Genomic DNA, 14,249 nt, shown 5'->3' with positions numbered 1-14,249 from the left:
ATTTTTCTGCCATCACTGATATAGAAGGTTAAAAATACAAGGACTGAAATAAAAGCTAAACCAAAACTCTTTGAAACTATCGGATCAAAATTAAACAAAAAGCAGAGTTCTGTTTCCAGACTACGCCTTCCAGCATTTCCCAACCATCATGGCCCCTAGCCATGCTAACTTGGGCGGAGGAGGGAGATGTTCAAAAACAACAGTGTGCGTCAGTTTAGAAGTCCGGGAGCAAAGCCTTAGGAGGGACATTACGTCTTTCCAGAGAAATAAAAGTGCTACAAAGGCTGGGAAACCACCAAAAGGAAGAAGCCATGGAGAGATACCCTCCAAGCCAACTTAGCAGGGACAGCCCTGGATTAAAAAAACACCACATATGTCATCCCAGTTCAAGCATTTCCCGGTTTCTCACTTCCGCCTTCGTCCTCAGCTTATTCCAGTTGCTGCAAATTGTGTTCAAAGTGTTAAAGTAGGTTGCATTGAATTAACAAGGGGGGACCCAGAGCAATGGATGCAAGCTAAAGGAAAAGAGATTCCACCTCAACATTAGGAGGAGCTTCCTGAGAGTAAGGGCTGTTTGACAGTGGAACAAACTCAGAGATTTTGGTGGAGTCTCCTTCCTTGGAGATCTTCAAACAGAGGCTGGAGGGCCATCTGTCGGGGATGCTTTGATTGAGAGTTCCTGCATGGCAGAAAGGGGTTGGACTGGATGGCCCTTGCGGTCTCTTCCAACTGTATGATTCTCTGATTCTATCTTGCCCTTCCCAGTTGGCTCAGGCAAAAGCAAACCCTCTCCTAGCTTGTCTATTAGACACAGAGAATCATTGGAATAGACTCCCAGGGCCATCCGGTCCAATCCCATTCTGCCATGCAGGAAGACAAGGCAAGGGAGACTGGGAGACGGTGGGATGGCTGCAGCTTTTCAGGATGATATAATGAGAAAAGCGACTGACTGCCAGGCAAACAAACAGCCTTGCCCGGTGCCAGGGGTGTGGAGACAAAGGGTCACCCCTCGGACTTTCCCTCCCAGCGGGAGGAAAATAAAAAACGCCCCACATCAGCACTCAAGGAAAAATATTTTCACTCGTCAGCTGAGTGGAATTCTCACTGTTTGGAAAACAGAGAGAGAAAAATGGAACACATTTCCCCCCTAGCTTCATCAAGATATACTGGGAGTGCTTTCTTTGACAAAAAGAAAGGGAGGGTTTTTGGAAAGCTGGCTTCCCTTGGGCTTCGGAGCAGTGGGGATTGCCGTGACCATGGCTTTTCTGATCTACTCTCTCGACATGCTCAGAAGTATGGTGTTTAAGAGAGATAAGCGTGCTCTTTTCTCAACCTGTGTGCGCGCACATGTGTTTGAATGACAACCTGTGAGCAATGGTGGTTGAGATTTAACACATAACACTTAAAGATATCATAGAATCATAGAATTACAGAATCCTAGTTGGAAAAGACCCCCCAAAGGCCATCCAGTACAACCTTGTTCCGCCATGCAGGAATACATAGGTTCTTAGAGTTGGAAGGGACCCCCAAGGGCCATCCAGTTCAGCCCCTGGACAGATGGCCATCCAGCCTCTCTTTGAAAACCTCCAAAGAAGGATTCAAACACATTCTGTGGTATACTATTATTCCACTGTCAAACATCTTGCACCATCATCAAGTTATTCCTAATTCTGAGCTGGAATCTCTTTTTCTGTAGTTTGCACCCATTGTTCCAGGTCCTACTTTCTCCAGACTCAATATGGCCTCCCTTCAAGTATTTAAACAGGGCTCTCATATCACCCCTTAACCTTCTCTTCTCCAGGCTAAACATCCCCAGCTCCCATAGTCGTTCCTCATAGGGCTTCATGGTTTCAAGACCCTTCACCAGTTTAGTTTCCCTCCTTTGGACACATGGCTCCAGTTTCTCACTGTCCTTTTTGAATTCTGTTGCCCAGAACTGGACACAATATTTCAGGTGGGGTCTGACCAAAGCAGAATAGAGTGGGACTATTACTTCTCTCAATCTAGAAACAATACTTCCATTTGTGCAGCCTAGAATGGCACTGGCTTTTTAAACTGCTGCATCACACTGTTGACTCATGTTCAACTTGTGGTCTACTTGTTGTCTAGATCCCTTTCACATGTAGTCTTGTTAAGCCAGGTGTCCCCCATCCTATATCTGTACATCTCATTTTTTCTGCCTAGGTACATCTTTCGGCCTCTGAGGGAGAGAGAAGGCTGGCCCAGTTCCATCAGGGGCTGGCCTGAAGAAAGAGGCTCCTCCCTCCCTAACTGTCATCTTTCGGCCTCTGAGGGAGAGAGAAGGCTGGCCCAGTACCATCAGGGGCTGGCCTGAAGAAAGAGGCTCCTCCTCCCTAACTGTCATCTTTCAGCCTCTGAGGGAGAGAGAAGGCTGGCCCAGTACCATCAGGGGCTGGCCTGAAGAAAGAGGCTCCTCCCTCCCTAACTGTCATCTTTCGGCCTCTGAGGGAGAGAGAAGGCTGGCCCAGTTCCATCAGGGGCTGGCCTGAAGAAAGAGGCTCCTCCTCCCTAACTGTCATCTTTCGGCCTCTGAGGGAGAGAGAAGGCTGGCCCAGTTCCATCAGGGGCTGGCCTGAAGAAAGAGGCTCCTCCCTCCCTAACTGTCATCTTTCGGCCTCTGAGGGAGAGAGAAGGCTGGCCCAGTACCATCAGGGGCTGGCCTGAAGAAAGAGGCTCCTCCTCCCTAACTGTCATCTTTCAGCCTCTGAGGGAGAGAGAAGGCTGGCCCAGTTCCATCAGGGGCTGGCCTGAAGAAAGAGGCTCCTCCCTCCCTAACTGTCATCTTTCGGCCTCTGAGGGAGAGAGAAGGCTGGCCCAATACCATCAGGGGCTAGCCTGAAGAAAGAGGCTCCTCCTCCCTAACTGTCATCTTTCAGCCTCTGAGGGAGAGAGAAGGCTGGCCCAGTACCATCAGGGGCTGGCCTGAAGAAAGATGCTCCTCCCTCCCTAACTGTCATCTTTCGGCCTCTGAGGGAGAGAGAAGGCTGGCCCAGTACCATCAAGGGCTGGCCTGAAGAAAGAGGCTCCTCCCTCCCTAACTGTCATCTTTCGGCCTCTGAGGGAGAGAGAAGGCTGGCCCAGTTCCATCAGGGGCTAGCCTGAAGAAGAAGAGCCCTCCCTCCGGTCCATCTGCCTTGGTCCAGGCCTCAGAGGGAGAGAAGAATGCTGGACCTGATTCCCTCCCCCCTCACCATTCCCTTCTCCTTTTGTGTCGTGTCTTTTAGATTGTAAGCCTGTGGGCAGGGAACTGTCGGTTATCCCCTCTATTGTAAACCGCTCGGATTCCCAGTGATTGGGCGGTATATAAATAAAACCTATTATTATTATTATTATTATTATTATTATTATTATAATGGGGCTTGTGCTTGCTGTGCGGCAATGCATGCGCAGGGGGCACTTGCCCATTTCCCAGGCGGCTTCAGTGTATGCTGAAAACCGCCTATAAGGAGCCCACGTATGGTGCAGGCTCACTCTATTTCCCCCTGTTGAAATTTATTTTTGGCCCAGCTTTTTAATCTATTCGGGTCATTTTGAACAACAACTTATGGGCATCTATTGAACTATGGTAACTAGTGAGTGATCGATGCACCCGACTTGATAAGCAATGACACCAATGTGCGTTGGAGCTGCTCCCTGATGTACCTCTGGACATCGGCTACAAAGTGCCAGAACACAGCAGGAGTGCCTGATGTGCACCAGAACTGCCCGACACACATTGGAAGTTTCTAATGCACAGTAGCGCACTCAGCACATTTTCACAATTCACTAACAGGGTTTTGTTTTGCTTCTGCAGTGTCACCAACAGATTTGTAAAGCGATGAAAGGTAGACTGTGACGCAGGATGCCTGCACTTGTGTTTTCAGCTGTTGCGTCGTGGCCTAGCTCGTCTCTGCCACCCAAACGACGTCTCTTTTTCGGTCTTTCCCTTATCAATCTCCCTGGCAACGTACCCAACGGTTCTGGGCACGGTGATGCTGTGGGCTCCTTCTCACACATCTACACAACCATGTGGAAAAAGCCATCCATCCCCACCGTCGTCTCCTCTTTGCAAAAGCAAAATAAAAGCCACTTAGTAGTAATTTATAATACTCAGGAGCCTGGGAGGTGGGTGCTTTTCGGAAGACGTTGCCATGGTAATGGAGATTAGCCAGGCAACAGAGGATGCTCTGGGGGAGAAGAGGGGGAAGGAGGGAAAAGGTGGCCCAAGACGGTGCCATCGCCATCTCTTTTCTCGCAGATAAATATGCCCAGAGGGGCCAAAGCAGGGCGGTGGAGAGGCTTGGCGGCTGGTGAAGATGAGCGTTTGCTTGGCATGAGGCTGCCCCTGCTTGTGTTTATGCCATTCCTCAGGTGGTGGGTTATGCTGTCACAAACCCCAACAGAGATCTCTTGCCATGTCCAGGGGTGTTCCAAAATATTTGACAGCCGGAGGCAACGGACACGATGGTGCCTCGCCACAGTAGTGTTGCCAACTTGTCTTTCCTTGTCTTCCATCTGGGAATAACCCACCAAACATGGAGAGTGAGGGCTAATTGTTGGGATTGGGCAGTGGTGCCAACGCTTTTGCCCCAGCAAGTTTTGGCAGTCAGTTCTACCCTGTGGCAAAACCTCAAGAGAAACATCTCAGCCTTTGGAAAGATCGACTGGATTGTATGGGAAACCACCCAGTGTCATGAAAGGAAACCTCAGATAGAGGCATTATATGGTTACCTATAAAACCTGAGATTCTAGTTATGCTCTTATTTTTGTTTCATTTTCTCAACTTGTTTGGCAAAAACCTGATCTCCTGGCACTGAAACAAGGGCATCAGTAGGGGTGTGCGAGGAGTTTGGACTGCACTGGGAGAGCAAGAAAGGGTGATGCTTCCTCTCCTTGCTCACCCAGTGGCTGTGCCAGATCCTGAATGGGCATTGCCTCCCTTTCCTTCTCACCCAGTGGCCATGCTAGACTCTGAACAGGCATTGCCTCCCTTCCTTGCTCACCCAGTGGCCGTGCCAGACCCTGAATGAGCATTGCCTACTTGTCTTACTCACCCAGAGGCTGTGCCAGTCCCTGAGCAGGCATTGCCAATGTACTGAAGGGGCCCCTTTGCCCTCTGTTTGCGCAGGGATGGAGGGGGTGAGTTGGAAGGGGACAATTTATCTTCCCAAGCTTTATTATAAAAAGCCGCCGGGTGGAAAGATGAGCAGGGAGGGAACTTTCCAGACATGTGCATCTCCAGGGGTGATGTTGGAAGGGGGCTGCCTGAGCCTTTCTCGAGGTCTGTTCCGCTCATGATCTCAGTCCAGCCAAAGTTCAGTTCCGTTTGGAAAGGGGAAAAGTTCCATTTGCTCTTTGGAAAGAAAACATGCACAGAAACATATCCTTCAGTGCATGCATAGTGTGCTTGCTTTCAAAACATGGGCAGCCTTTGTTTTGCCTTGCTCAGGCAGCTGGGAGAAGAGAACAGGCCGATGCCAAGGGTGACTAACCGGATAAGAGTAAGGCTTGAGCCGTTAGTTGTCTCACGCCTCCAAGATGCTTCTGCATTTGCAAGAGGCTGCTATCCATGGAGAGGAGAGTGGGCTTAAAGGGATGGCAGGCGGCAAGGTCAGAGGACTTGTTTACAAATGCAACTGCCCTCCAGAACTGGAAGAACTTTTCTGAATTTTTGCCAGTCCTGGTGTGTGGTTGCATTTACAAACACAACATCCTGAGATGGGTCCTAGGGGCTAAGCTGGCAAAATATCCTCTTTTTTTGCACTCCATTTCCCAGAATCCCTCAGCTAGTAGATGTTCCTGGCTATGTTGCCTGGAAAATTCTGGGAACTGTGGTTTGCTTGCAAGAGGAAAGTTTCCAAGCTCATCCCCTCCACTATTTTGCAGATTGAAACTGGAATATCTAAGACCAAGTGAGACTGGAGTGTGGTTAGGATGCCAAAAGGTACGAACGAGGGAGAACAGACAAGCGGGGAGTGGCTGCAGCAGTTTGGTTTTGCCTGAGTAGATTGGGAAGGACCGGATTCAGTCTCCTCTTCTGTTCTCCACATTGCTACATTAGTTGAGTGCAAATTCATCTTTCCCTTTGAACTTGGGGTGCATCTACACTGTAGAAATGATACAGTTTGACACCACTTTAACTGTCATGGCTTCATCCTATGTGAATACTGGGATTTGCAGTTTGGTGAAATACAGTCCGCCCCTCCCTTACGCGGGGGATCCGTTCTGGACCCCCCTGGGTAAAGGAAAAACGCAGATGCTCAAGCCCCATTCAAATGAATGAGGCTCATGCCCTCGGCGGTGGCGCAGCGGTGGCACGTGGGGTGCACGCCACAGGAGCGCATGCCATTGTTTCCTTCCGGCATGCGCCTCCCTTCCTTCCGTCACGGCTTCCAGTGTATGTACTTTGTAGAAGTAATGCAGTTTGACACCACTTGAACTGCCATGACCCCATCCTACAAAAGCCTGGGGTTTGCAGTTTTGTGAGGCACCACCAGTCTTGGGCAGAGCGAGCTCAAGACATTGCAAAACTACAAATCCCAAGATTTCACAAGATAGAGCTACAGCACTTCAGGTGGTGCTAGATGGCATTATTTCCACAGCGTTCACGCACACTAAGTCAGCTTCCCTGTTTGCTCATGCACTTGTTACACAGACATAGATAAAAACTGTTTGCAGCATGTGACGTAAGCCGAGGGAAAAAAGGAGAAAGTGGAAGAAGGAGGCAGAAACCGGGACATTTGAAAAATAGTTAAGAAACTGGGACAGCAGAGGATTAACTGGGGCTGGCTCAGACAAATTAGGACAATTGGAGGGTATGTTTTTGCGTCACCATGAGTGCAAAAATCACTTCTGTTGGAGGCCTCCAGGAATGGAAAGAGCAATATTCCGCTAAATTGTTTTTTCAGCCGGGGAAGGTCTAAGGGCTTGGAAGAAGTCTTGAGCTTTTTCTTAGCCATTCTTAGCCTAGTTTTCATCTGCAATTGTTGGAAGGAGGCCAGGTCAGGGGTCCACTTGGAAGCCCTTTTAGTGCGAAAACTGTCACCCCTGACATTGCAACCCGATATAGGAAGAAGCCAAGAATGTAAAGAAGGAAGTGCCTTTTTTAGCAGCCAAAATGTCTTTGCAAAGGGGCAGGAGAGAAGAGAGGGGGTTGAGAAGCAGGAAGGAAAAGGGGCATTACTGTTTGGTTGGCTGCATCCGTCCAGCTAACTATGAAAACTACAATAAAATACAGTGAAGCCCACCCTTTTAAAAAAAAACAAAACCCCAAACCCTCTCAATCCCTCTTTGATCCTTCTTGGGCTCCCATTTACTTTTATGCCATGACACCTTGGCTTCAACCTTGGCCAGAATTACAATCATGGCAATAGTGTCACAATCATGATTCAGTAGCGATTGTGAAGATGTCATTCTTACCTAGATTTATTCATCCAAAACTGTGGCATATTCACGAATGGCTTTGTTGTAATGTGCCTGCAACCTGTCATGGGTTTTTCTTGGCAAGTGTCTTCAAAGGGGCTTTGCCATTGCTGTCTTGTGAGGCTGAGAGGGTGTGAGTTGCTCAAAGTCAGCCAGTGGGTTTCCATGGCCAAGCTGGGATTCAAACCCTGGTCTCCAGAACCACAGTCTAATGCTCAGACTATGAAAGCATGATGGCTGTCATGATTCCTGTTATTTTATTTTCTGTCTTATGGCAACCTATCATGGGTTTTTCTTTGGCAAGTGTTTTCAGAGGGGTTTTGCCATTGCCGTCGTGTGAGGTTGAGAGGGTGTGATGTGTCCAAGGCCACCCAGTTGGGTTCACGGCTGATCTGGGAAATCGAACCCTGGTCTCCAGAGTCCATATTCCACTTTCAAATCAGGTTTGTAAAGACGATAATGGTGCTTCACTGTCAGTGGATTATTGCAGCCATGACTATTGGAGTGTCTACTTTGCTTTCTGAAGCTGTAACCAAGTGTCCGTCTCAGGAGGAGTGAGGGCTCATGTGCTGGGTACCAACAACTCTAGGTCTTTTGTGGGGGTTTTGTTTTTGGGTGCCAGTTGGGGCAAAAGGAGATGAGGTTTTGCTCCTTCTAATCATCTATCGTCTTTCTTTCAGGATCATCGACACGAGTACAATCCAGCAGGAGAGACTCCAAGCCATTGCGGTAAGTTACTTTTTTTGCTGACTTTGCCATCCGAAATGTCATTGTTGCTCCATCACTCATCAGGATTATGTCGTCGTCATGTCATAGAATCCTCGAATTGGAAGGGACCCCAAGGGCCATATAGTCCAACCCCCTGCCATGGAGGAATAATGAAAGCACTCCAACCTGGAAACCTGGAAAATCCCATTTTGGAAGGTGCTAAAAATTTCTCGTCTGGCTGGTCCAGCTGAAGCAGTAGATCCCGATTTTGGCTTTGTCACAAACCAATGGGTAGTTTAAGAAATTGGGATGGCAAACCAACACAAATGAGGGATATGCATTCTTGACCATCAGCTAAGATGGTGATAGGGATGCTGGGTGTGGAGTCCAATAACAGCATCTGGAGTATTTTGATTATGTGTATTCCTGCATAGCATTGGGTTGGATGACCACTGCCATCTCTTATTTCTATATAATGCTTGCTTTGGGTGATTGTTTATAACTGTACCAAAGCTCACATTGTTCCAGAATACTTATACAATCAATTTCATTCTCTTCACACATTCTGGAAAAACAAAACCAAATGTGACTTTGGGAGAGTAAAATGCCGAATCCTGGTGCATGAGGCTGAAATGCACCCCACAGAGGTCCACCAAATATGGCAATGGCTCCTCATGAATTTTCGCTGCATCCACTGAAATGGTATTGATCTTATTGGGTTTCAAGCCTGCCTCGCTGTTGTTACTCAAAAGCAATTCTATACAAAACCCCTCCAGGCTCAGTAAGCATCATCTTTGTTAAAATGAACAAATGAAAGGGGCAATTGTTGGAGACCTTTGGGTTTAGGTTTGGAAAGCCTCTTCTTCTTGGGCTGCCTCAGCTGGCGCCCTGGTTGGAAAAGCGATCACAATGGCACCAGCAGAATCCAAACTCGTACCAACTAGGGACCAAAAGTCCCATCTACACCCCCCTCCCAAAAAGGCAGCAACAAGTGATTTTTCTTCCAATTGCAAGAAAGCGTTGTGTTCCGAATGGCTTATTTTGCACCAAATTCACACATGGTTTCTTTGCACAGAAAACAGCATTTTCCATGCAAAAAAAACAATCCCTACACAGAAATATGCAGAAAATGCTGTTCCCAGCAGAGAAAATGCTGTTTTCTGGGCAAAAATAGTCATGCACAGATTTTGTGCAGAAGAAACCCTTTAGCTTTCCAAAAATAGTGCCGTTTCAAAGACTGCCTTGCAGTGGGAAGGAGATTGCTAAACCTAGTCATTGTTTGCTCCAAGGAGAAACTTAGTAATAAATGACATCCGTAGCCTTTCTTCTCCGTAACAGATTCTCTGTAGTAAGAAGAAGAATTAGAAAGGGCAGAGGCAGCAATGGGAAGGTTTCAAAGCGGAAAGGAAAAAAATACTATTCTGTGAATAAGGCTGGGCTGTTGTACAATAACGGCTTTGTTAGCAAGTGGAGGAGTATCATGCACACTCAGCCATGAAAACCACCAGCTGAGGTAGTGTGGTGTAGTGGTCGGAGTGGGGAGTGGGGAGATTAGAATACGGGATATTCAATCTCTATGCCCTCCCTCCCATTCGGCACGCCTCTCTTCTTCCTCACAACAGCCCTGCAAGGTAGATCTGGCTGATTAGAAAAGGCAGGCCCTTGAACATTTCACTGATGGAAATTGGGGCTGCATCCACACTGGAGAAATAACTTGGTTTGGCACCACTTTAACTCTCTTCATTCAAGACTGAGCTCTGCCCCGGGCCACACATCAAACTTCAACTCCCAGAATTCCATAGCCTTGAACCAGGGCAGTTAAAGCGGTGCCAAACTGGGTTATTTCTGTGGATGCAGCCTGGGACATGTTTTCAACAGAGACTGGATGGCCATTGGTCAGGGTGCTCCTATTGTATATTTCTGCATGGCAGAGTGGAATTGGTCTGGATGATCTCTGGGGGTCTCTTCCAGTTCTAGGATTGTATGCTTCTATGTAGGTTGATCTAGCTCCAAAGGAGAAGGTGGTATGGTTCCCCACCCTCCATCCCCTGGCATTGGGTTGCCCTTGGCTAGAAGCTGGCACCTTGAAACCTCCCTCTGGGTTGACAGATTTCCAGTGTGCTCCTCGGATGATACAAGGCCCACACAAAGGAAGGGATTGTTTCTGAACTGACGGGGGATTGGGGGGAGGCTGATGGAGACATGGCGAAGCTCAGATGAGTTGGGCAAAATACCCGCAGGCTCCCTTCCAGTTCCAGGAGAAAGGGAACAAGGCACATGGGAGCCTCCGAGGTCCGGAAAAGTTCAGGGGAAAGGACTTGAGAGGCAACTATTGCTCTTGGAGAGCTCACAACAGAGCCTCCAACTGTCCTGATTCAGAGGGATAGGCTTCCGTTATCTCACTTTTCCAGTTGCTTTTAAAAAAACCCAGTTTCTCTCGCTTCCTCCTACTTTCCTCGCTTGCCCTCTGCTTACTTCCATTGCAAACCCTCCAACTGTCCTGGCCCTCAGTTCCACTACCTTTTAAACTGGGTTGTGAATCAATTTGAACCGGTTCAAACGACCCTGGTTCCCACTTAATCCGAATTGCCAAAGCGATTCCAAGGAGGGGGTTCCATGCACTAACCCGTGTCTTTTTGACGCTGATTTTTTTCCACTTCTTTTTCAACAAACCAAATCTGCGCAAGTGTGAACCACGTGTGGGTCAGAATCAATTCAAACTTCCCCTTTGGCTGGCACCGAATCCTTTTGAATCGATTCATTTGTGAATGGGAACCACAAGTGGGTTATTTTGGAGGGAGAAAATGTGATCGGGGCAAATGTAGTGGGAAAAATGCAATCGGGGCAAATGTAGTGGGAACCATGCTCCGCTGTCAAATCGATCCATCAATTCAGATCACACACCGATTTATCTGTAAGTGGGATTTATCTGTAAGTGGGAAAAGGGACCTGATTTACCAGGGATAGCTCCGTTTAATCCTCTGCCTTCCCACTTTTTCCAGCTTCTTTTAAAATGTCTTGGTTTCTCTGATCCCCTTCTATCTCCCCCCTCAGCTTATTTCCACTGCAAACCCTCCAACTGTCCTGATTTACCAGGGATAGCTCCATTAAATCCTCTGCCTTCCCACTTTTCCAGCTGCTTTTAAAATGTCCCGGTTTCGGTCTCCTCCTCCCACTTTCCCCTGTTGCTCTCGGCTTACTTCCATTGCAAGCTCTCCATCTATTTAGATTTGGCAGGGATGATCCTGATTAATCCTCTGCATTCCCACTGTTTTGAAAATGTCCCAGTTTCTCTTCCTTCCTCCCACTTTCCCCCTTCGCTTTCTGCTTACTTTCACTGCAAACCCTCCAACTGTCATGATTTGGCAGGGAACGTCCCAATTAAATCCCTGCCGTCCCACTTTTCCATCTACTTTTCCAATGTCCCAGTTTCTCTCTCCTCCTCCATTCCCCCTTTGTCGCCAATTGAGTTCAAATTGCAAAAAGTCGTTTGCATTCAATCTTCCCAGCGGTTCAGGCAAAAGCAAACTGCTGCAACCTCTCGTAGCTTGTCTGTCCTTCCTTATTAATAACTTTTGTCATCTTAACCCTGCTCTGAGGTTACTTGCCTACATATGTCCTAGTTTTCATTTGTGAAACATTGGAGAGTATGGTTAAAGGCAAGAAAGGTGGGGGGAGAAAACAAAATAAATCAGTGCTTTGCAAAGAATGAAATTACTTTTCAAAAAACAACAGTGTTCGCAATTCCAAAATTCCAGTTCCTTGGAAATATGATCCAATTTTCACAGAAACAAGGATGTTTTGAAGATTTAAAGGGATCACTTTCTTGCCTTACTCCCAAACAGGAGTAAAATGAAGAATTTGAACACCAGCATTGTAATGACGTCAGAGTCTGGAAAGTAACTTGTTATACAGTTTTAAAAGTAATTGATTGTCGCTGCTCTTTGCAATGTTGGAAAAAGCATTGCTTGCTCTTTATTATTTCTCATTCCTTGAAAGCGAATGGCATGGAACCTGAACAAGTCCAACTGCCTCTATAAATATTTGAAAATGCCATTCAAAAGTAAGAGTAAATGGCAATTATAACATGTTACTTGTTAAACCAAGAGAGCTACTTTGCTCATACTTTAGTTTTATTTTTGGAAGGCAGCTTCACTGCATCAGAGATCTAATCTGCACTGCATAATTAATGCAGTTTAATTGCCATGACTCAATGCTATGGAATTCTGGGAATTTATAGTTTTGGGAGATGTCCCAGTTTGCATCTATGGTATGCTGTAGAAGGCGGGATGGTCTCCAGCTCTCCAGCAAAGAGTGGCTGATGGAATTTGGGTGTAGCAGCCAACAAAACCTTACCATATCCAAGCATTGCTCAAGGTGGTGCATATGAACACTCTTTCCTACTTAGTTTTCACCTTACAACAACCCTGTAAGGTAGAGTAGGCTGAGAGATAGTGGTTGGGTAGAGATGGTGTACTTTACTGGGAGATGAATGAAACAGCTATAGTCATTCTCCTTGGGTGCATCTACACTGTAGAAGTAATGCAGTTTGAAACCACTTTAACTGTCATGGCTCCATCCTACAGAATCCTGAGATTTGTAGTTTGGTGAGGCTTCAGCATGTTTTGGCAGAGAAGGCTCAAGACCATGTAAAACTACCAATCCCAGGATTCCACAAGATGGAGCTCACAGCACTTAAAGTGTCCTCGAACTGCATCATTTTTTCAGTTTCGATGCACCCTTGGGTTTGGGAACATAGCCAGCGTGACGTAGTGGTTTGAGCATTGGCCTGCGACTCTGGGTTTGATTTCCTGCTCAGCCATGAAAGCCACTGGGAGACCTTGGAAAGTCACAATCTCTCAGCCTAAGGGAGAGGCAAGGGCAAGCCTCATCTGAACAAATCTTGCCAAGGAAACCCTGTGATATGGTCGCCCTAATGGCTTGAAGGCAACAAGAACAAGAAGAAGAACAACAAACATTCGGAGAAGTGGAGCAGTGGTTTTGCCGTGGAACCAATGCCCTGAGAGCCGGTGGTGCGTCTCCTCTGTTTAGCGCAATGATTCCCAAACTCTGGCCTTCCAGGTGTTTTGGACTTCAGTTTCCAGAAACTCAGATCACTGACTAAAATGGCTGAGGCTCCTGGGAGCTGGAGTCCAAAACACCCGAAGGACCAGAGTTTGGAGACTCACCAGTTTAGTGGTTCCCAAACTTTGGTCCTCCAGGTGTTTTGAACTTCAACTCCCAGAAGCGCCAACCAGCTTGTGCAGGAATTCCAGGAGCTGAAGTCCCAAACATCCGGAGGACCAAAGTTTGGGACTCCCTGAAGATGCTGGTGAAACGTCGGGAATAAACTCTTCTAGAACACAGCCTCATAACCCCCCAAAAAACCCACAAAAAACTCTGGGAATCACCACTGAGATCTTGCACTGAGCAGAGGGTTAGACTGAATGACCTCTGAGGGAGCCCTTCCAGCTCTTAAGGTTCTGGGATCCCTTGATTCCTTCAGCACAGCAATGGTTTCGCACGAGGCTCCCTTCTGGCTTGCCCTTCGGAGCAAAACTCGGTCACTCCGCTGGGCAAGCCCTGGCCAGCTTGGTGTTTGATTCCTCTTTTCGAAATGAGGGCAGGAATGTGTCACAAACAAGAGGCACCATTGTCTGTCTTCCCTTTGAGCGAAAGAGGGAGAAAGGGCCAGAACTTCCATCCACCCAAATTCAATTAAAATTCCATGGCGAAACTGTGTGTGTGTGTGTGTGTGTGTGTTTGTGTATGTGTGTGCAAAGGAAGTGTCAAAGAAGGCAGACTGCAACATGGGAGAAATCACTTTCTCGCTATTTAGTCAGTGGGTCCAAGGAGACTTCAAATCCAAACATTAGAGCTGGATTACCTTTTGCCTCACCAACCTGGAAGGCACCAGCCTGGAAGGACATTATAATCATCTTCAGAGGAAAAGAAACCACATGTCTATTGTATCATTCAAAATCCACAAAACAGGGACCAACAAAAATGTACAAAATCCACAATGCAAGGTTTCGAAGCGCCACTGGCTTCTTTATCAGGCAAAGGTGTTAAAAATCATACGGAAGGAAAAAATGCATGATGAAGTTCTATGACAATAT

The 14,249-nt window shown here is 47.2% G+C and overlaps 1 protein-coding gene across 5 annotated transcripts in view; it reads left to right on the top strand.

Moving 5' to 3' along the window:
* Positions 1-14,249, top strand: part of PALM (paralemmin) — a 55,332-nt gene that overhangs the window by 12,883 nt on the left and 28,200 nt on the right. For all 5 annotated transcript variants that reach the window (XM_089496620.1, XM_089496619.1, XM_089496617.1 and 2 more), the window contains exon 2: positions 8,103-8,151. In XM_089496620.1, coding sequence (XP_089352746.1) covers positions 8,103-8,151 — 49 coding nt within the window. The remainder of the gene's footprint in view (positions 1-8,102; positions 8,152-14,249) is intronic.

Source organism: Sceloporus occidentalis, unplaced genomic scaffold (genome assembly GCF_023333645.1).
Source record: "Sceloporus occidentalis isolate IW3139 unplaced genomic scaffold, rSceOcc1.0.p SCAF_91, whole genome shotgun sequence".
Taxonomy (NCBI): Eukaryota; Metazoa; Chordata; class Lepidosauria; order Squamata; family Phrynosomatidae; genus Sceloporus; species Sceloporus occidentalis.
Note: the sequence above shows the minus strand (reverse complement) of the source record. Positions and strands in the feature narration are given on the sequence as shown.